This window comes from Bemisia tabaci, chromosome 2 (assembly GCF_918797505.1).
Source record: "Bemisia tabaci chromosome 2, PGI_BMITA_v3".
In the NCBI taxonomy this organism is placed as follows: domain Eukaryota; kingdom Metazoa; phylum Arthropoda; class Insecta; order Hemiptera; family Aleyrodidae; genus Bemisia; species Bemisia tabaci.
In genome coordinates, this window is record NC_092794.1 from 38,556,816 (window position 1) to 38,578,412 (window position 21,597).

Sequence of the window (21,597 nt, forward strand, 5' to 3'; positions counted from 1 at the left end):
ACCGCCTAACTCCTCAAAGTACTCCCCTGTAACGCCAAGGTTTAACTTTCCCCGAGATTCCTGAACGGTGAATCTTAGGACCACTCCTACCGAATGGAATGAAGTCATAATAAAACCAATTTGGAAACCTGGCAAACCTGAGAATATATCCACCTCGTATAGACCCATAGCGCTTCTCTTCATCATCGAAAAAATTCTATGGGGATTCATTAAAGAACATGTGGAACATTACAACCTCTCATCTCCACTTCAATTTGGGATTCCGCAAACATCTATCCCTCTTTGACGACCGAAACATACTGAATCAAGAAATTCTAGAAGCTCTGGGCAAAATATAGGTTTTGAATGTGGTCTTTTTAGACATATAAGGTGCTCACGATTCAGTCTATATTTCCATCCTTATAAAGATGATGAAAATCATCTGCCCGATGATTTGTGGAAGGATCGATTCCGATGGTGATTTGGAGCCGCAGAGCACTCTAGTGCGCTGAGGTAGCGCATATATATATATATATATATATATATATATATATATATATATATATATATATGTCGTGTGTGTGTGTGTGTGTGTGTGTGTGTGTGTAACATTCATTTTCAAAATTCATTTTAAAAAACTGCAATTTTAATCTACCATCCAAAGAACAAGTTATTGACAAACGATTACAATTGGGGACCAACTGCCGCCCAGGAATTACTAATAACCCTCCTCTACTTCTCTCAAGGGCCCTTTCCCTCGAACCTTTTATCGCTCAAGTAGAATAAGCCGATAATGGACCGTATTTCTTCAAAACCTACAACCGTAATGCCTCTATAAGTGTCGCCTGTCGCCTTCCCCATCGAACGCAAAGGAGAATTGAATCAGTGAGTTTGAAAATACACCAACTCGATAACTCGAAAATACTCAATTTTCATTCAAGTCAGTCAATTTTTATAAAGGGTAAGAAGTTAGTGCATTTGTTCCAACTTGGACCTTGAACCTGTCCTTAAAACTTCTTCACCTACTGTGCAGTTTCGTGTCTTTCTTCATTACTTTCATTTTTCGAGTAGGTGTGTTTTCGTTCTCACTAATTCAATTAAGAGCAACGATACTCTATAAAGTTCATTTACTTACACCAATAGATCTTTTTCCCGCAAATCAGCGTCAGCCAACATTTTCTGCCCAGAACTAAATATAGCAAGAACACTCTTACTGAATAAACACCTTACAATCTTAGACGCTGAAATCAGAGGCATATCTGAGGCCACTGTTATCCTGCATGAAAAAAACCTTCAGGAAGCTGCAATATGTATGGATTTCAAGGGAGCCATTCAATCAATAGCAAACCTTAAGTCCTCCACAGATAAACAAGATTTACAAGATATCAGAAACTTCTTTCTAACTCATCCAAATGTCAGATTAGTGTGGACCCCGGGTCACGAACAAGTATGAAGAAACGAGGAAGCAGATAAGCTAACCAGAAACTATGAAAATGCAATTGATCGACGCCTTGAAAAAATCCATTACTCTAACTCTACCCCTTCTCTCAAGAGAAATATGATCCTCGCCTGCCAACAAGACTGCAAAAAATCCTCACAAGTCAAAGGAGCACGAGTCTTCAGCATCCAAAGCACAGTGTCAACCACCCCATGGCTCTTCAAAATCTTCCTCCCAAAAGATATCCTCTCCCGCACGAGAGTGGGCCACGGACGCTTCGCAGCTTATCTGAGAAGAATCAACCTGTGCGATTCCATCCTATGCTTCTGTGGACAAATTGCCACTATCGACCATATTCTTCTTCAGTGTAAACATCTCATTAACCTACAAACGCTCTTTGACCTACTGAGCCAGGCAGGCGTCTACTTCCTTACCAACTCAGCTGTGCTCCTAGCTAATCGATCCAAGAACAAATACTCTATTGTGAGTAAATTCATCCACGCCAACAAAGTGTTTGTTTGATTTTCAACTTCCACTACCTATAATAGGGCGAGTCAAAAAACATCGACTTTCGAATTTCAAAAATGTACAGGGGGAAAAGTTGCGCCTAGGCATCAAACTAAAGTGTGCCAAAGCGTTCCTCGGAAAAAAAATTTCATGAGGTGCCGCTTTTGCAATTTGTGTCAAAAAATCACGTAATTTAAGCTGTTTTCGCCGATTCCATTGCACTGTTTAAGCATGATAAAGATTGGCTAGAGCCCTGATTTTTGGAGTATCAACTCACTTCTAGTAGTCATTTAAGGTATGCTAATTAGTTTTTGGTTCAACATATTTTTGGTGCCCCCCACATGCCCTTAAAAATGCAAAAAACGCGATTGCGGCCGAATGCGCCTCGTATATTTCAACGATTGTATCGATTTTTTTAGGTGACTTGGCAACCACGCAAAAAGTCAATTTCGGTTTTAAGGAACCATCCTAGTTGCACGTAGTTGTTTATGCGTTTCCAGTTCTCTCTGTTCTCAAGCATGATGTCCACTAGGTTGTCCGGGTTAAGGGTGCTTCCCAGTTCCACTTCCAGCGCAACTCGCTCCTCTATGATCTTACTGCACGTGAAATAAGCGTGTTCCGCGTTGCCCTGTAGCCCTCCACACAGTAAGGGGAATTATTTCTAAACGGGACCTTCGAGGTTGAAAAATCAACTTAACTTGTATATGATAAAATTTTGTGCACTGTATAGGAAAAATCTTCAATTTTATGAAATGAGTTCACTTTTCATTTCAAGTTCCTAGATTCGCAAGGTTTTCCAGTTTTTCTGAAGGCATGTCGAGACCAGTGATTTTCGAGGTTATTTTTGGAGTAATTTTTATTCATGACACATTGCATCTTTATGATTTAAAATCACATGGAGTTACAGTTAGTTTCTTAAAATATCAAACAGCCTTCAAAAAGCAGAAAAGTCCAAATATATGCAATATTTTTCCTCATTTTGTGAAGGCATGTGAAAATGTAACGTCCGCAACAGAAAAGCTACTAAACTTTATGCCATTTAACGCAGGAGCCAGTTTAGAAGTTCGTGTTAAGTGAACGATAGGACACGATCTTCATTGATACTCCGGTAGTGTTAAAACGTATTTAGATACTTCAGTTATCATGTTATTCAAAGTCGAAAAAGTGTAACGTCCGCAACGGAGAGGACATTACAAGGCTCTAGCTAGAGGTAATCTCACATTTAACTTGTTTGATAAGCTCGTACTAAAAATTCAGGTACACTATAGCAACTCGATTATGTTTCAATTTATTTTCACTCATTAAGTGTGTTCAATTTTAAATTCAATTTCAGGACACGTTTCTTATTGTTTTCTTAGATAGTTGATACATTTGTCCTGATGATGTGCATTTAAATACAATTGAATTATTGATCGTAACTACTTTTAACCTCTCTTCGTGCTCGACTGCACGGTTATCGTGTTTATCCTGCTTATCCTTCCTACTATAACAGCGTCACTACAGTGCACACACGGGGGCCTATATCAGGAATGCGGTTTATTGCTGCTATCTATCGATGCCCACACATTATTATGTAATGTTTTCGTGTGCTGCGAAAAATTCGCAGGAAATTTTCTGGGCAGTGCACTTTGGCCAGTTTTGGATTTTTTGGGGATTGTCTAGGTCAAAATTTTTTACACCGCCTGAGTTCGATGGAATGATTTTCACAGGCACCAGCACCCCCACTTTTGAAGGTGGATCCCCCATGTTTCCTACCAATGGGGGCAGTAGGGGCCTCGGGAGGATGAAATTCAGATTCCTTGGGGGTCAATTGCCTTTTCATTTCTGCCATATCCGACTTCGGTCGACCTAAAATAACTAAATAAATAGCACTATATGGGTGATCTAGGACACCCTGTGTTTTTCTTAAAAGGCTCGTTTTCATACTAATGATAAACGTAACACCTCTTAACTTTGCTGTTCTGTTCATTTTCACAAATAATTTGTGCTTGAATTTATTTTTAGATCGTATTTTAAAGATAGAAACGTGGCTCTACCATCACCTCAGATATTTACTTCGGAAAGACTCTCACAGCTATTCGTACTGAATCTAAGGTGACACTTATAGACTGTTGTGACAATTGGCTTTCCTAATTCATGCTATTACCTTTTAATTCAATAACTTCATAAACTGCGAGAGTTACAGCCTATTTTAGGTACAAAGTTCTATGGCTGTAACGCCCGCAACAAAGCCTTGTATCGTCCGCCATAAAAGTGGCAATATCTCAACAAAATCAAATAAACTTTATTTGAGATGGATACTTCATTGAAAAGTAGACTTAATGAGACGTTACCAGGGCTAACCAGAATTTTGATAAAGTACATAGTTTCTATAAAAATTGAAGTCAAAGTAAGGTCCTAAAAAATGAGAGGCCTTCTTTGTAACGTCCGCAACGGCCTTCTTTGACCCGTTACATGCATTGTACATAATCTTTTTAGACAAAAGTTTGCAGCATGATAGAGAGAAAGGTACATTACTCAGTCTTCGAAAAATTTTGAATTTTGTGGGCTAAGCAGACCAACTTACGGACAGTTTAAGGCATAGAATGTAACGTCCACAGCTAAAATAATTCCCCAGGAGAGTCTTTGCAAAGATAATCCCAAGCCCGACCCCCCCATAATTCAATTTGTTTTTTTAAAATGGACGTTATCTTTTTGATTTGATAGTCACATGTTTCATCATGATTCATTGTTGTTATCAGCAGAAAAATTGTCACGTCCACATCCCTTTCTCTAACATTGTTTTTATCGGTTGTTTCAGAATGTGTTTGGATTTGATATGTTCATGTGAAAATGCCTGGTTTTTGCCATTTCAATCCCCTTTGAATGAAGCAGCCGGAATGCTCAACTTACTCAATCTCTTTTGATGAAAGTTTGAATACTGTTGTTGTCAAAAACCAACTGGACATACTGGTTCGCTTTTTTAATTGAGCGACCCTGCTTGTCGAAACTCGTTATTTGACATCAGTCTTTCTTGGACACATCCAAGCTACAAACCTTTTACCAACAATCACAAATGCTCTTGTCAATTTAAACCTCAGATTGAAGAAAATCCAACACGTAAGCACAGATGCTCCAAATGTAAATGTAAAACTGATGATGGATTAATGCTGTTATCTGAAAGATCTGTCTGGTGAAGAGGCTCCAGAGCCGTTTGAAGCAGGAACTTGCAGAATACATGCAGTGCATGGCACATTCGGCACAGGAATTGATGAGACTTACAAGGGCCATGGGGAAAGACTTTTTTAAAATGTTCTCGACAATTTCTTTATAAATGGCCAGCTCAAAAGGCAAATTTTGTTCATATGACAGGTTCGGAAATTTTTCCCTTAAAATTCTGTCACTGAATGGGTAGAAAATTAACCAGTGATAAAACGACATCAAGCCTTTTGTTCTAAAACTGAAGTAGATAAATTGTAATCTAAAAATGGTAAACTGAATAAAGTAAAAAAAAATTATCTGATGATTTTCTAGTGCCTACTCTGAATTTTCTTTTATCTGTCACTTTGGAGTTGGAACCATTTTTGACTTTCTTTCAGTCAGATGTTCCTCTGTTTCCCTTGCTGAATCAAGAGTCTGTAAGATTAGAAACCGGATTTTGGTGATAACTAGCCCATTCTGCGCCCGAATTAGGTTTCCTTGGACTTTTCTGATGGCTAATAACAAACTGGCCAACGCTACATTCACAGATTTTGTTTATTCAGTGTTCATTCTGTGTCACCTTGAATACGAGCAAGTCAGGTGCGTTCTGCGATTTTCATCATACGATCGCTGCATGATAGAGCAAAGATTTAACATTAGATTACTTCAAACTTAATTTAATAATACTTTTGGTATGCTAAGTAAAGTTTACCAAGATCATTGTATGAGTTGTTTTAACTGTTTTGAGAGGGTTAAAAGGTGCAAAACTGGCCAGGAGTCAGTCCAAGATGAGTAGCACGGGAATCGACCATCAACAGCAACTGACATTTGCCAAAAGGAAGAAGTGTGGGCAAAAATGCTCGAAAATGGTCGTTTCGAGCTTGCTGAACAGTGTAATATTTCTGAAGGCTCTGTACGTACAATTTTGATAGAATATGTAGACATACATCGATTTTCAGGTACACTTGCCCCTTGATTGTTGTCTGTTGAACAAAAATCCAACCAAACGTCAATTTCCCTTTAGCTGCTTGAACGTTCTGACAATAATCCTACATTTTTTGATAGGATAATTTTCGGTGACAAAACTTGAGTGTACGGCTACGATATGAAGACGAAACTCAAAGCATCCTTGTGGGTTGAAAAAGGTGGTGCTAGACCGAAAAAAAAAGAAACGAGTTCGATCAAACATGAAAATCGCAGAACACCCATGAGGTTGCCTTACTTCAACCCAAATACCAACGAAGCAAATTAGGATTTTTCAAAGTTGTGAATGTAGCATTCTTAAGTATATTTCCAGCTATCAGGAAAGTTCAAGAAAACCTAATTCCGACGCATTGTGGGCTAGTTATCACCAGAATCCGGTTTCTAATCTAACAGACCTCGTAATCCTCGTTCTTCAGACCCTTGCAGATAGATTTGGACCGCGTTAAACAGAAAGGAACCAAGCCACATCAGCTATTGCCAAATTTAATTGGCTAATTTAATTTTTTACATGAAAACAGTTGCGCGGATTTTCGTGCAAATTTCAGTGAATTTTCGACATCGTACGAAGCAAATTCCTTAACATTTTCAAAGGGATCCACACAAACGTTTTCTCGTAAAAAATTAAATTGCCCAATTAAAATTGGCAATAGCTGATGTGGCTTGGTTCCTTTCTGTTAAATGCAGTCCATTTATTAGGAAAGAAGTTTTAGACAAGGCAAACACAGCAAAAATGTTAGTTTGTGATGATATTTCAAAGAATGAAAATCTATTACCAGTGACACAAGTTGATGCCCTAGCATGGAGGAAAGGTGAGTTGCAAAAAACTCAAGGAAAAGTTTTAATGATTCAGAAACCAATGTCGCGCTTTTCTTATTAATTGTTGCTCTAAGCTGGTTGATGAAAGTCCATTAAAGAACGATATTACGAGAGGTGCATCATGCATTTCACCCCTTAGGGTTATGTCCAGCTCCACTCTCAGTTTGTCGTGGTTAGAGGTAGCCTTAGAAGAGTTTACATATCGGAAGCAGATGGCAGGTTATGTAGCTTATATTGTTAAAAAGAAGTACATTTACCTCCAAGAGAAAAGTAAAAAAGAAATTAAAACAAGCGGGAAAGCTCTAATATGTGGGGATTAGAGAAGCGCTCAAAAGGCAATTTTAATGAGTCTCAGCTTAAATTAACTACCTTTTAACGGAGTATGTTTAAATTTGCAATAATAACATTAAGTAATTCATAATATATTAATAAAACATCTAAAATGGTGCTTTGCCCCCCCCCCTCCCACCAAAAAAAAAGAAAAAAATTCCAAGATCCATAAGAAAAAATAGTGATCCATTATTTAATTATTGGAATATTAATTCATAAGAAATCCTTGATTTCTCATAAAAACAGAAAAAACTATTACGGCTCAAACAAAATGACTTTTCTAGAACACTTAAAAAAAATGTATCAAAGATGAACGTATCACTTAGCGAAGCCAAATTAGTTGTTTTAATGCTGCCCTACTTGGACAAGTAAAAAATATTATAGGTAAATAAATGAGAGAAATATAGATATCATTAGGTAAATGATGAGACAATAGACGAAATCAATCAACTACAACTGAGTACTGAAGATAACTTTTCGTGAATCGGAGGCACCAGGTGTCCGGTTCGTCGGCCGGCCACTAGGTTGCAGCACACTATGCTAAAACCTTCTAATGACCCATGATCAAAGACAACCTCTCCTCTGTTTATTCTCTATGATGATACTATGTCTTCAAGATAACAGGATAACAATAATCTAGTACGTAAATAGAGAATGAGAATTCCTACAATATGTACCAGAATAATAACCAGGGTAATATAAACGGAAATTACATTCATTTTTTCCTCCTCATATTATGTTGAGCTATAGTGAAAAATCTTTCTCATTTTCCTTTCGCAGTTTTCCTTCTGACGGCAGATTGTTTATTTTGTTCTCCTGAAATCCTAGCTTTCATTTAGTAAATTCGTAATTTCTCATATATTTTAGGAATTTGAATGCGTTTACTGTAATTTCTGGCCAACCAAAGGCAGAAGTTGCCTCTACGCCTTAATTTATAAAGATAACTTACGTTCTGTGTAATTAATAAACCATGCTGGCCCAAATATCTGAAACCCTCTGCTGTGATAACACTCGAATCAGTCACTGTAACAGGGACATTAATATCTTCAATATGTCTTCAATGTAATCAGTAGGTATATCGTAGGTATAATCAGGTGAGTAGGTATATCGTAACAAGTCGACAGTGAAACTACCAGACCACGTATCTCGTTTGCGGTGCTTAAAAATCTCCGCTCCCATTTTATTCTTTTGACGGAGAACAAATCAATTTTGCTCCTTGGTTTTTACAGAGTTTTCTTCGCACAGAGAAGTAAAATTGCAGAAGTTTTTAAAAATTGATGTTGGTTGGTTTTCCGTGTAAAGAAGAAGGTATGAAGGGAAGTCAACAATGTCGCAATCCGAGATACGTGGTCTGGTGGTTTCACTGTCAAACTGTATTTTACAGAACTTACATTGTGAGTATGGAGCTGATCACTAGAATTACAATGCATAGTTATGTAGGATAAAGGTGATTGCGACAGTATTCGTCAGGAATGTTACATGACACCTGCAGAAAAGATCGGTGGTTCCTCAGTGATTAAAAGGACTCGGGGGTTGGTAGGTTTCATTGAAACGCATGATTCTTTCATGTATCTGTTGAGGCATGGATTTTTGGCCTGCTGAGGAGTTGAGTAAATTAGAAACCATACTCATAAGCTGATAAAGTTAGGAGGAAACACGATCAAACTGTAGAACTTTTGAAACTTTGAGAATGTAAACAAAGACTCAACCTCAAAAAACTTTCACAATAATATTATGAACTCAATTTACAAAAAGTCTCGGTGGTTCATGAATTTTTTAATAAAAGCTATAGTTACTCCAACTGGATGAGAGATGGCCGTAGTGATCATTTGACGAAATGGGTATTCTACTTTAAACTACCTAATCTCCAATTTCTGCCAAGGGAACTTTTCTTGCTATTAATGAAGGATTATTTTTTTAGGAACTCAATGGAAAAATACAAGGACGTTCATTCGCCTATATTTTGTACCTTTCCTTACCTACCTGTAAAACTTAACTCTGTCTTAAAACTGTCAACTTAAATCTTTTAGATTTTCTTATCCACTCGCAAGACCAAATTCTATATCTTGGGTCACAGATTGTTGAATCGACCAAATGGTATCTTCAATCTAAAGTGACCGGCAGGGATACGCAACCGATGCAAGGTTTTTTTCTTTTTTTTTTTCTTTTATTTGCACAAAATAAACGTACAAAGTACACTTTTAGACATCTATTATGTCTATAAAAAGCTTAGTTGATCTTTGAGAATTATTACTTAACTAAATTTACAAATTTTAACAATATAAAATACTACCTCAATGTATCAAGGAGAAAATGAAAAACATGATTACTACAAAATAAAAATGTCTTTTTACTTTAGCCAAATGTGGACAACCACCCACTGTGTGTGCGTGTGCGTGCGTGTGTGTGTGTGTGTGTGTGTGTGTGAGGGTGTGTGTGTGTGTGTGTGAGGGTGTGTTGTGTGTGTGTGTGTGTGTGTGTGTGTGTGTGTGTGTGTGTGTGGTCTAAGTCCAAAGAACCTCCGATCATGTCCGAGGAGCAAGAGGAGGCACGTTTTATTGATCTCTTTCTTTACGGGAGAAATTTTGTGAGCCCCTGAATTCCAAGCTTGTGGGGCTTTTTGCGTTTTAGTCTCCTTCTGCATTGGTCCAACTCCAAAAGAGCAAGTGCTTCTGGGTCAGGGTGTCGATGAAGTCGGGCTTCTTATTGTTGTACATCTTAGTGATGTAGTCCTCTACCGAGTCTATGTCGAGGTCAGCCCGAATATCTGCGTTTCTCTCAAACCATCTTGCTTTAACTATGCCTCTTAGTATTTTCATTTGTATGATTTCGATTTTGTCGAGATTTGACTTGGCTGCACAACCCCACAGTTGGCAACCATAACTCCAAACTGGCCTCAACATTGACTTATGGAGGAGCAGTTTTAGTTGAAGGGATAACCGTGATTTGCGGCCTAAAAGCCACTGCATATTTGCAAATTTCAGGCGCAGTTGATCAACCTTTTTCTTTATATGTACTCCCCACTTGAGCCTGGAATCCAAGTACAGACCTAAATATCTAGAAACTTTATCAGAAGGAATTTGGATTTCACCCAATAAAAGTGGAATGTGGGTGAATGGTCTGTTAAAGAAAACAGCTTCTACAGATTTGGAAGCGCTCAGTTTGGTTTTATCTTTAACTAGCAGGAAACCCGTGCTACGCACAGGAAAACCCCCACAATCAGCTATCACAGTGATTAGTGATCATTTACAAAATTTTGTCTCTAGATTTGTAGTTACTTTTTCAAAATTGGCAAGTCGCACTGCTTTGATACACATGCTGAAATTAGTGGTATTGATTAAAGGATTTTTCTTATAGTAGATATTTGCACAGTATTACATCATTATTTGACGGTCACTGTTTGTTAAAAACCACAAAATATTGGTAAAGTTCACGAGCGCCGGTACTTGCCAAGTGATAATAGCCGCTCACTGGTCTGTGAAGCATACTATTGATACGTTTATATCATCCTCTCTTGTTAAATTTTATTAGTAAAGTTTTCATGTCACATTATTTTTTAAAAAACTATGAATTTGGTCCTGCTATATGTTCTCGTCTTCCTACAATTTAGGGGATATTTTAGGGGGTGGAGGAGAGTCTATTAAGCATTATGTGTATAATTAATAAGGGGGGTGTGTTGGGTTGCATAGTAGTGTTATATGGGAAAGGGGATTCAAAATTGTCAATTAATTGTGTTCCCTATTCCTAATGGCGATTCCAACTGTTTCTGCTTACAAGGTTACGATATTTTTCTCAGAGACATATGCGATCAATGTTCAGAATAGGTCTGTTCTCAGAAAATCATGTGCGCCGATCGAGAAATCCTAGGGAACCATATTTGTGATTCTTATGTTAAGTGAGGGGGGGGGGGGTGCCTGCGGAGTAGCCAAAGGGACCGGTCTGCAACCTTCAATGATGAGATTTGCAATTTTTCTTGAAAGTTTTCCAATGTTGAACATTGAAATCACAAGTTTAATTCCTCAGGATTTTGTAACCAGCGTACACGATTTTTTGAAAACAGGGCTATTTTAAATTTTGGTCGGGAATATCTCGACGAAGAATATGAAGAAACTGTTTAGTTTGTGATGCAGAGCGTAAAGGATTGAAGGAATAACATTTCTTTAATAACGAGAATACCTTTTTATTCAGTAGAAAAACAGGGAGCACGGAGTTACATGTACTGGTCGAGCACACAGAGAAGATGGCGAGATTCCATACACACTACATGAGACAAAGAGCAAATAAGATGTGTAAGACCCTGATTGGTCGATTCCGATGACATGTTGAGTATGAGCCAATGGCGGTAAATTCAATTGCTGTCAACAGTTTGGGTCCGCCAAGCAGCCTGGGGGCGCCGCCTCCGACGTTTTAATTATCTGCCGTGATAGCGAAGAGTGCCGTAAGTGCAAAAATGAAGTTTTGAGAAAACGGGCTCAGAAGCTTCTGACAAGAACATTTTATTGAGAGAAGCCTCCATTCTTCGTCAAATTGCCACTAATCGTCCGGAAGACTCCTAGAAATCGTATGGATGATTCAAAATCGACTGATTTTATTTCCATTACATAAAAAGGGTATTTTTCATTCTCATGCTAGGTTATTGTTAGGCAAGACAGCCGTAAGTGCTATCTTCTGCATGCTTTCGTGGTTGCGTTTTGGACGCACAACAAACTCATTTTCAGGTTAGAAATTGGCAAAAGGCGGCACTTTACTGGAAAGCACTGTTTTCATGCTCTCATGCATCTACAGCTCTCTTGAAAAAAAACTGTGTCATTTTTTGTGCACTTACGGCTTTTACATACGTCTCGTTTTCATTAAATTCGGATGAATTTTGCTGTTTTGGCTGTCTCAGTAATTTCATCTAAAAGAGTTTAGACGAATTTTGAAGAAAACTCGATTTCGAAAATTTTGCACTTACGGCTCTCTTCGCTATCACGGCAGTTATGCCCTATAGCAGTTCCTTTCGTCCGAAGAACATTTGGCTGAAAACAACCGATCAAAAGTTAACTGGTGGGGTGGAGGGGGGGGGGGGAGCTGAACTTTTACATGGCCTTGTATGGATCGTATTCGATAGTGGTTCGATGTATTGTTCGATTCAAACAATAGAATATAACTTCAAACGAAAATTTTAGGATCTAAGTAGGAAAAGCTAGAAATGAAAATACCCCTGTCAATTTCACTTTTAATTGCCATTTCATACTTATAAGAATTAATAACCCGTTCCCCCAGATTACTCAACTGACTTTTGAGGCTGTGTCTACATGTTGAACCAATCGATATCGATACAATCTCACCTGTTTGATGTATCGAAAACGATCCATTCTTTAGATTGCAGCTGCGTTTTCGTGGCAATGTATTTACCCCCCCCCCCCCCCCCGAAAAAAAAAATCTCCGCCCCACAGTGCAGTGTCCAATGGAAATAAGTCAAATTTTCAAACATATAAAATGAAAAAAGTAATGAGATATACGAAAAAACACATTATTTTATACATTATTTATTACAAATTATTTTTTCAAGTTCTGAACATTTCTTTTAAGCACGTTTTTTGATGGTATTCTAATTTAATATTCTTCCCTCTTACTTAAACTTTAGAGACGTTTTTAAGAAAAACCTAAAATAACCTTTTTTCCTGACAAGTGATAATGATCGCATTCTGAATTTTATAGTCTCACCTGCGTCTGGCTGCGAATAATAAAGATATATCGTTTTTCCTGTCTCAAGGTCTTGCTCTGAAAAACTCTGATCTCTTCGGCCTCGGGACACGGACATCGAAGGAGGAGTTTTTTCTTTTTTCCTTTTTTATTTTAAAATTATTCACCTACTTATACAGCAATTGGAATATTAACAATATGATTAGAACTAGACTTGAGGCTAAGACTTAATACTAGTGCTATTAAAATGTTATGTCCCCTAGATAAGGGTAGGGGGAGGAGTAAAAAAGGAGGAGTGAGTAGGTAACAACAATTGAGGGGAAACTCCAACAACAATTCGCAAACCAACCTGTCTCAGACGAAAATTTGACAAAATGTTTTGTATTTTTTATGGATTTTTTGTATTTTTTATGGATTTTTTGTATTCTTTATGGATTTTGTGTATTTTTTATGGATTTTTAGTGTATTTTCCGAAGGAAAAATACACTATTGCGTTCTCCCTCATGGTGGGACCTAGACCTGGGACCATGCAAAGAGCACCGATCTCGAGTCGTATATCACGAATATATATATCATTCATTTTCTGTCGTACGTACGTACGTACGTACGTATGTATGTATGTATGTATGTATGTATGTATGTATGTATGTATGTATGTATGTATGTATTTCAGCCAGCGTGAGGATTTTTCAGTTTTCAGAACGTTGAGCGGCAGTTAACTTTTAAGTTTCTTGAAACGAAACTTCTGGGGTTTATAGTCCCCTAAGAGTACTTTTTAACTGTGAAGAAAAAATCGGAATACGTTACTTACTTTTCGCACAGCGAGGGGTCAAAATGGGGGGAGGTCTAATTTTGTCCACGCGATAACTCGAGTAAAAATGAATATTTTGAGCTAAAATTTTTTGTTTTCATCTTTCTTTTTTCTCTTGTCTCTTGTGAAGTTTAATTATGCTGTTAATTTTCGGTGATATTTTACCGTGCTGAATTTTAATTTTTTGAAAAGCCTTTTCCTTTTTATTAAAGACTTTGATAGGACCAAATCTAAGTGTTCGTCTTTTTTCTTATGCTGATCCTCGGAAATCTCATTATTTTATTGTGTACATTTGAATTTTTCAGCTTTTATTTCACGCAGCATTGAAATTCGGAATGAAAGAAAGGATAGATCTTAGCCTTGTTAGGCCCAAAGTTAAAAAAAATAAAATATGCATCGTTAGTATCTGTGAGCATACAATCGATTTTTGGAGCAAGCTTGCGTGAATGTACACATTTTAATCCTTGAATTATTGCTACAAAAATTGCTTTTTCCAGGCGCGTTGGCAACACTGTATTTAAAATGGAGGGGTCATGAGAGGGCCAGATACCCTCGTAAACCTTATTAGTTGTGATTTCAGGTTGGTTTTTTCTCTTTTTTCCACAAAAATAATGTACTTATGTCATTAAACTAAGTGGGAAAATAACGGCACATTTGACAAAATTTGGCAATACCACATTCAATCATTTGGGGAGTTTTGGAAACTTAGACTTTAATACAAGCAAGTACATGATGAATACTCAACACTGTCAAAATTTCATTGAATTCAATGCATTATTCGATCAGATATGAATTATTTCCCATCCGCCCTTAAGGACACTGCACTGCGCGCCCGCCCGTCCGAAGCAGATACGTTCCAGATTTTCGCAAGTCTGATAGGATCGCCCGGCAACGGATGCACGAGTCGGGTCGGCAGTCGGCACTCGCAAAAATCTTAGGTAAAATTAATCAGCTGTCTTCCAGCGCGAGACGTGGAACTCGCTCCATCTCACTCGCACCCCCCCTCGCATCCGTTGTCCTTACGGAAAAATCGACCCACGCGGACCGCGATATCCCGCGAGCCGGCGGGCGGATCGCGAAATCCTCCCCTATCCGGCGCCTCGGGGTAGAGAGGGATCCCAGTGCGGAATCTCAGGGTCATACGACCTCCCGTTCACGAGATCCGCTGATACGTGAGTGAGTCAATGAGTCAATCAACGTGATGTTTGCTTTATTATTAGTATAGATTGTCCATCTATTAATTCTATTAAGGTGAGATTGGACGTTATGTCGTACCTCTCTGTAGCTCCTGGACGAGGCTAGCACGAGAGTGTCATCAGCGTAAACTCCCAGTTTCCCCCCTCTCCCAGACTGAGGGATGTCAGTCGTGAAAAGGGAATAGAGAAGAGGAGAAAGACAGGAGCCCTGTGGAACTCCTGCTCTTATTTGTCTAAATCCTGAAGTGGTGTTTTCATAGCGAACTCTGAATTGTCTACCGTTTAAAAAGGAGGACAGGAGTTCCACATGGTTACATGGGAGCATTTTGTATAGTTGTTCAATGAGACGCTCGTGCCAGAATCTGTCGAATGCCTGCGCCACGTCTAGAAAAACCGCCACACAATATTCATTATTTTCGAGGGAGTCCTCTATGAATTTAGTGACTCTATGTAATTGATCGATGGTAGAGTGTTGCGCTCTGAAGCCAAATTGCGCATCAATCTAAGTTATTTGTTTAACTATTTCATTTGTTCTTTTTATATAGAGCCTTTCAAAAAGTTTACCAATAACCGGCAAAAACGAAATTGGTCGATATGAGGCTGCATCTGTTTGATTTTTATCTGGTTTTAATAAAACGAGAATTTCGGCTTTTTTCCACTGATCTGGAATGTATTTGCAGCGAATAATCGCATTAAAAATGGCAACCAGTTTCATTATTGCTCGGTTTGGGAGGTATTCAAGAATCAGACCTGAAATCCGATCAAAACCGGGGGCCTTTTCGGCCTTGATTTTGCCTTTGATGATCTCCGAAGGAAAGATTGATTTAATTTTGATTGGCGGTATTTTCTTAAATTTTGGGGGTTTCAATGTGGAGACAGATCCCTGTTTTTGAGGTTCCAACTCGGAGCTGTCGGTGGAGTTTTCGTCTTCTGTAAATATTGGCTCAATGTTATTAAGAGGTTGAAAGACTGCCTCAAAATGATCCGTCAACACTTCAGCTTTTTTAAGATCAGAATTGGCCTATGAGTCATTTGATTTTTTAATTGGACATTTGAGCTGTTTTGGTCTTTTAAGATACTTTGTGGCAGCCCATAGTATGTAGTCCTTATCGGCATTTGCTGGTAGAGATTGAATAAATTTCTCAAATTTTTTGTTCAAGAATTCCTGTGTATGTTTTTTAACCAGTTTGTTTAATCTGTTAAAATGAGAGCTGTTGGCTGGATCTTGGGTTTTATTAAAGGTTCTTTGAGCTTTCCTTTTTGAACGGATAAGTCGTAAAAGACTTTTAGGTATGGCGTATGGCCTGGAATTATTGATGGCGACTGGAGTGTTGTTTTTGGCGCATATTGCGATTTGCTCCACCAGCAGCTCAGTCTCTCTATTAATGTCTTCAGGGGTGGCGATTTTAACGTTATTTAAAATAATTTTATCTAATTCTTCTCTGAAATTTTCCCACTTTGTTCTCTTAGAGCAAATGGTTGGAGGACGGTCTGCCAGAATGGGGTTGGTAAAAATGGACAGAACTACTTTTGCGTGTCCACTTTTTGGGGGTGATAAGATGTCACAAGTTGTCTTGTCGATTAAGTCTAAATTTTTGAAGATAAAAAAGTCAATAATATCTGGTTTATGATTTTGGTCATAAGGGTAGTTAGTAGGTTTCCCGGGATATATAAAGTTACCTTCTTCTGTTTTAACCGCTTCAAAGAGTGATTCTCCCTTGGGGTTGGTTATTCTTGATCCCCAGTAGGGGCTCTTAGCGTTAAAATCGCCACCCACCAAATACGAGGATCCCAGCTCACCTAGAAAATCGGAGTATTCTGAGGATGATATAACATTACGAGGAGGATTGTACAACGACGCTACATTGAAATCTCCTATTTTAGTATGTATGCTGATAACAGCAACTTGAAAAACAGGAGTTTCTATAATTTTGATTAAATTACGTTGAATATTTTCTTTAATAAAGTAGGGTGAACCACCCCTGTATTTATTTGCCAGATGTAGCGCATTGTACATCCTGTACCCTGCAATGTACCTTTTGTAATCATTTCTGGTGAACCAGGTCTCCGACAGGAGGGCTATGTCCACACTGAAATCCCTTAGCGTGACTTTGAATTCTTCGGCCTTCACCCGGGTCAATCCTTCGCAGTTCCAAGCCAAAAACTTTAAGGTTTTGCTGTTATCTCGCAATCGGAGAAGAGATATGTCATCCAAATCGATGACGAGTTCATTTTCACAAGCTATAAAAAAGCAATTGGATTGACTTTGACGAGAGAAAATTTTACCATTAACTCGAGCTGGATCTGTTGATAGATCATCGAAATCAATGACGGGCTCGATTTCCTGTGAAGGTGTTAGAGAGTTGTCAAATGAATCATTGTTACACATTTTGGAGGAATGAAATTATTTATCTTTTCTGACTAGCTTCAAGTTTCCTCACTTTCTCGGTGAGAACTCAGAGCTGAGCATTCAAAGTTTCTATTGTTTGTAATAAATCACCGATCAGAGCGGCGGAACTGTCTCCTACGCCCTGTGTTGCCGGATTAGCTGTATTGCTTGATAATGCTTGAGCAAAAGTCCTATCTAATTTCTTCAGAGGAGCATGAGTTGTTATATTTTTCCCGAGTTTCGGAAAACTTTTTTGATCAGGGGAATTTGTTTTAGCTTGGAGTAGCTTCTTTCGGGCAACTTGAAATTCTTTCGCGAAGGGACATCCGCGATAACTCGCGGGATGACCGATCGCGCCACAATTTACGCATTTTGGATTTAAGATCCGACCTTTAAAAGGACACTCAGGAGATAAATGTTTGCCTGCGCATTTGACACACCGAGAGTTTTTTCTGCAAAAGTTGGCAGTATGCGAAAAACACTGACATCTTCGGCACTGTGGAACTATCTTATTATCTAACTTCATTGGCTTTGTTTGAACAATAGTATGAGCCATTGCTTTGATTTTATAGATGTTTTCTATTGATTCTGAATGTTCAAAATCAAGTTGATGAACTGGTATTCTTATGAGTTCGAATTCCTTGTTAGGTTTAGCATTTGTGGTTTGATTTTCAGATGTTGTTACCGAAGAGGTAGTTTGAAAGGGGGTAGCAGATTGAGGATCAGCTGGCGGATACATAGGCATAATGAGTCAGTTAAGTAATTTTTTTTTATTATGTTATTCGAAAGTAGTAAGTGGCCGAAGCTTACAGTTTTTTTCCTAAATTTTTTTGATGACTGCAAACGGGAGAAAAGTTTATTCGAAAGTACCAAAAATTAGGGAGGTCTGAAACGGCGTTTGAACTGGTGCGCTCGTAGGTTTGTACTACTCTAACTAACTAACTCGAGGCATGTACACGTCACGATCAATATGGCGGCGGAATGCGTAGAGGAAGAATACACGGCGGCGTCGCGTTGGCGGTATGTTTTTGTTGGTCAATTGGAGGTTATGTAGGTTACTTTGTTTGAGATTCATATCCATTGATCTTAATTCTCTAAGTGTTTCAATAAGAATGCGATACAGATGTATGTAGGATATAAAACATTCACACAGAACTTACTTAACCTCAAACGAGAGTTTGTGATGTCAACATCGACAGCGTGGCGGTAGTAAGCAGGTCGGCTTCGGCGCCGCCATCTTCCCGTCTATGACGCGGAGATGCGAAGATTCACGGCGGTCGGTTCAAACACATTTTCGAGGACCCCTAAGAAGGAAGCGTTATATCCCCGCGGAGACAATTTTTCGTGAAATTTTAACATGCGCATCGTTCTTCTTGTACCGAAAACTGTAAGATTCGACTATTTGCTGGCAAATCCCTCCCAAGCTTAACTGACTCATTGTTTTTTCATTTTTTTTTCTGTTGTTTCTCTACTCTTTTTCTCATGCAAACGGCTAATTTAATTTTGAAATTTTTTGAAAAGAGATCCGAAACAATTTCATCTTCAGGTATTGAGGGGGGGGGGGGGAGACCTTTGCACACAACTTTGATGTTCCAAGTGTTTTTATTGGAGTGAGAATACCATTGTACTTCCCTTTCGTTTAGTTTTTTAGAGATATTTCTGAAAGTTTCGTCGTTAGAGGGATTTACCTTCCAGGTTTCACTACCTAAAAATTTTAGAACATACTCTTCTTTATCAGACGCTTCTTTGAGAAGTCGCTTGATTTCCTGATAATCTTTAATTCCTACCACTTTAATGGGAGGGGGTGGTAGAATTTTTATGGACCTATCATTAGGATTAGAGCTATTAGACTTATCGCTAGGCTGGGAATTATTTGACTTATCCTGTATAGCTTGGACGTCTGCTCCACTTCCAGAGGCGACTTTGGAGTCCGGGCTGGATTGATCTTGCTTCCTTTTCCTCTTTGTAGTTTTTTTAACTTTCTTTGCCGCCGTCCTTCTGCCGCAGTCACCTGATGAAAAATCATCATCCGTTTCCGCATCTAGTAGCAGGGCTCCAAATTTCCCGCTGTTTTATGGGGGAATTTCCTTGTTGACAGCCATGAATGTCTTCCCCTTATTTTTAGAGCCGTCGGCCACTTGAGGTTGCGGCTTTTTTAGTTTAAGCTCCTTAATTTCGGCCTGCATCGCTTTACTATCACTTTGTATTTTATCCATGAGGGCCTTTTGCTCTTGAATAAAATTTTTTGCAAGGATATTTTCATCGTGCAGTGACTTAGCAACAGAAATCGACTGCAGAATAAACAATTTTGTCGTTTCATTTAGTGCAGGGTCTCCCTTGACTTTTTCAGGGTCTGTGGTTAGGATTGCTTCTGCTGCTTTTTTTATCTCTACCTCCCCCTTATTCGAACCGCTATCGCTGTCCGGAAGGGATTGTGCGCCAGCTTTATTATTCTTCTCGGGCTTATTTTCCTCTGGTGTCCCAGGAGGCGATTTTGAAAGAATCGAACTCTTCTGAAACAGGTTTATATTTTCAGCATTTGGCATCACTGTAGGTGTTTGAGTTTTCAACGGTCTCGCTCTGGGGAGAGCCAGTCTTCCTCGGGCGAGGCACTTTTCACAGCCGATGAACCGACTGTCTTTCCAATGACATACAACATTGTGTTTACATATTTGATGCGAACTCGACATAAGATATCACCGCACTTGTTAACGTTTTCGCGCCGCTATGCACGGCATCCGCGCCTTGCACGCGCTGTCCGACCGTGATGAGTGGACTTTGCCCGTTTACGCACGATTCGAAAGTCAAAACATCCGCGAATTTTCACTAGCTTTTCTCCGGCGAGAGCACGACCGCACCGCTCGAATGATCAACATCGAAATGACTGATGCAAGGTATCAAAAGTTACCAAATCAGGTTGCAGAAATGAAAACTTCCTCATATACATGAAACTTGCAATCTCAATAGCTATTCCCTCTAAGCCATTTTACCTATTCATGGAATCAACTAAATGTAGGTCCCTGTTTATTAGACGACACGACGCATGAAAGGATGCCAGACAAAAGCCGTATCTATTATTACAAGTCATAAAATCAGGTTGTAGGTATGAAAACTTCCTCACATATGGAAGCAACGTAACTTTCAACCTCATCTCCTACATCGTCTGGTTGAACAATTATTACTATACTATATAACTTCCGGTAAGTAACGGAGAAACCCTGTTTTATCGTCTCAAAGCGAGTCCTTGAGGAAGGTTATTTACCTTCTTTACTGAAAAGTAGCCAACAGGTCAGTTGAAATTTTGATCTTATTGAGCGTTCAAATGCCAGTGGTTAAGTCTGCGGGGATAACACATAAGGTGTCACGCAATGAATCTTACGATCTGCAGGAACCAAAATCACCAGAGAGTGAATGAGTAAGTGAGTCATGAAACCTAGAATTTTTAGTACAAATAAGTGGCTAACACATACCTTTGTTATGGAGCAATATGAGAGGTAGAATTTAGTAGTTTCAGGGTAAAGTGTTATAGGGAAGATTCATGAAATTGTCGGTGCCGCAAAAAATCTTAGACTTTGAAAGTAAGTACACAATTTTCTGCTACTTCAGATATCTTAGATTTTTTGACACCTAGTTAAACTTAATAATCAGAAGTTGTGAGCTAACAAGGATGTGATGACGACATCGCTTTGAGAATAACAGATATTCTATGATCAAGGATACACTTGAGCAGTCCTATTCATAATTTGCAGCGCTGAGGTGGTAATTAAGAAGGTACCAATCGCGGCGCTTGAACTGCGTAAAATGATCCTGTCATTTTTCTATGCTTTTCATCAGCATGAGAATGCAAACCGTGTTGTAATTGGTGCTAGGACACAACTTTGCTACACTTGTATAATCAAGCTTTTCGTATGTATCGCAAATGGCAGATCTCTTGCCGGACATACATTAACCCAAAAACACTAATACAGTCTCGGAAGTAGCATGATAATTGGTCGAATAATTTCACAGCATTATACTTCAGAGACTTTCACAAACTTCACGAGGTGGGCAGATCGGAACCGCAAAGGGAGTCTGAAGACACATACCTACGTTGAATGATTCCACAATATTATATTTCAAATTTCAGACACTTTCACACTCTTAAAATTCACAACACAAAATTTACGAGGCGAATGGCTGATGGAATTATGGATGGACGAAAGATGAAAAAAAAAAAGGAGTAGGCGAGACGCGAGAAGCAAATACGGGAGAGTAGTGTCATCTGAATCGTGGCAGTACA

The 21,597-nt window shown here is 38.8% G+C and overlaps 2 protein-coding genes across 14 annotated transcripts in view; one reads left to right on the forward strand and one right to left on the reverse strand.

The window, feature by feature from the left end:
- hdm (meiosis specific with OB domains hold'em) overlaps window positions 1-21,597 on the reverse strand; it is a 145,352-nt gene that overhangs the window by 48,776 nt on the left and 74,979 nt on the right. For 2 of the 5 annotated variants that reach the window (XM_072297296.1, XM_072297297.1), the window contains one exon: window positions 8,184-8,257. The exons of the other annotated variants lie outside the window; for them this stretch is intronic. In XM_072297296.1, the coding sequence (XP_072153397.1) occupies window positions 8,184-8,257 (74 nt within the window). The remainder of the gene's footprint in view (window positions 1-8,183; window positions 8,258-21,597) is intronic. 5 annotated transcript variants of the gene reach the window in all.
- LOC109043441 (uncharacterized) lies at window positions 592-5,436 on the forward strand. Of its 9 annotated transcripts, none has more exons than XR_011899355.1 (3): window positions 1,907-2,219; window positions 3,929-4,018; window positions 4,725-5,436. XR_011899355.1 is itself a non-coding variant. In XM_019060642.2 (2 exons), the coding sequence occupies exons 1-2, from the start codon at window positions 1,538-1,540 to the stop codon at window positions 4,752-4,754; spliced, it is 393 nt and encodes a 130-aa protein (XP_018916187.1). In that variant the 5' UTR covers window positions 592-1,537; the 3' UTR covers window positions 4,755-5,436. The 9 variants fall into 9 exon arrangements, 1 of the variants encoding a protein (XP_018916187.1); XR_011899356.1 differs by lacking the exon at window positions 1,907-2,219 and adding an exon at window positions 2,227-2,569; XR_002010196.2 differs by lacking the exon at window positions 1,907-2,219 and adding an exon at window positions 2,232-3,134.

Bases quoted from the DNA above. Each gene is read 5' to 3' on its own strand.
- LOC109043441 (XM_019060642.2), top strand. From the start codon at position 1,538: ATGATCCTCGCCTGCCAACAAGACTGCAAAAAATCCTCACAAGTCAAA. The intron at 1,901-4,724 runs GTGAGTAAATTC...CGGTTGTTTCAG, and splicing joins CCAAGAACAAATACTCTATT to AATGTGTTTGGATTTGATAT.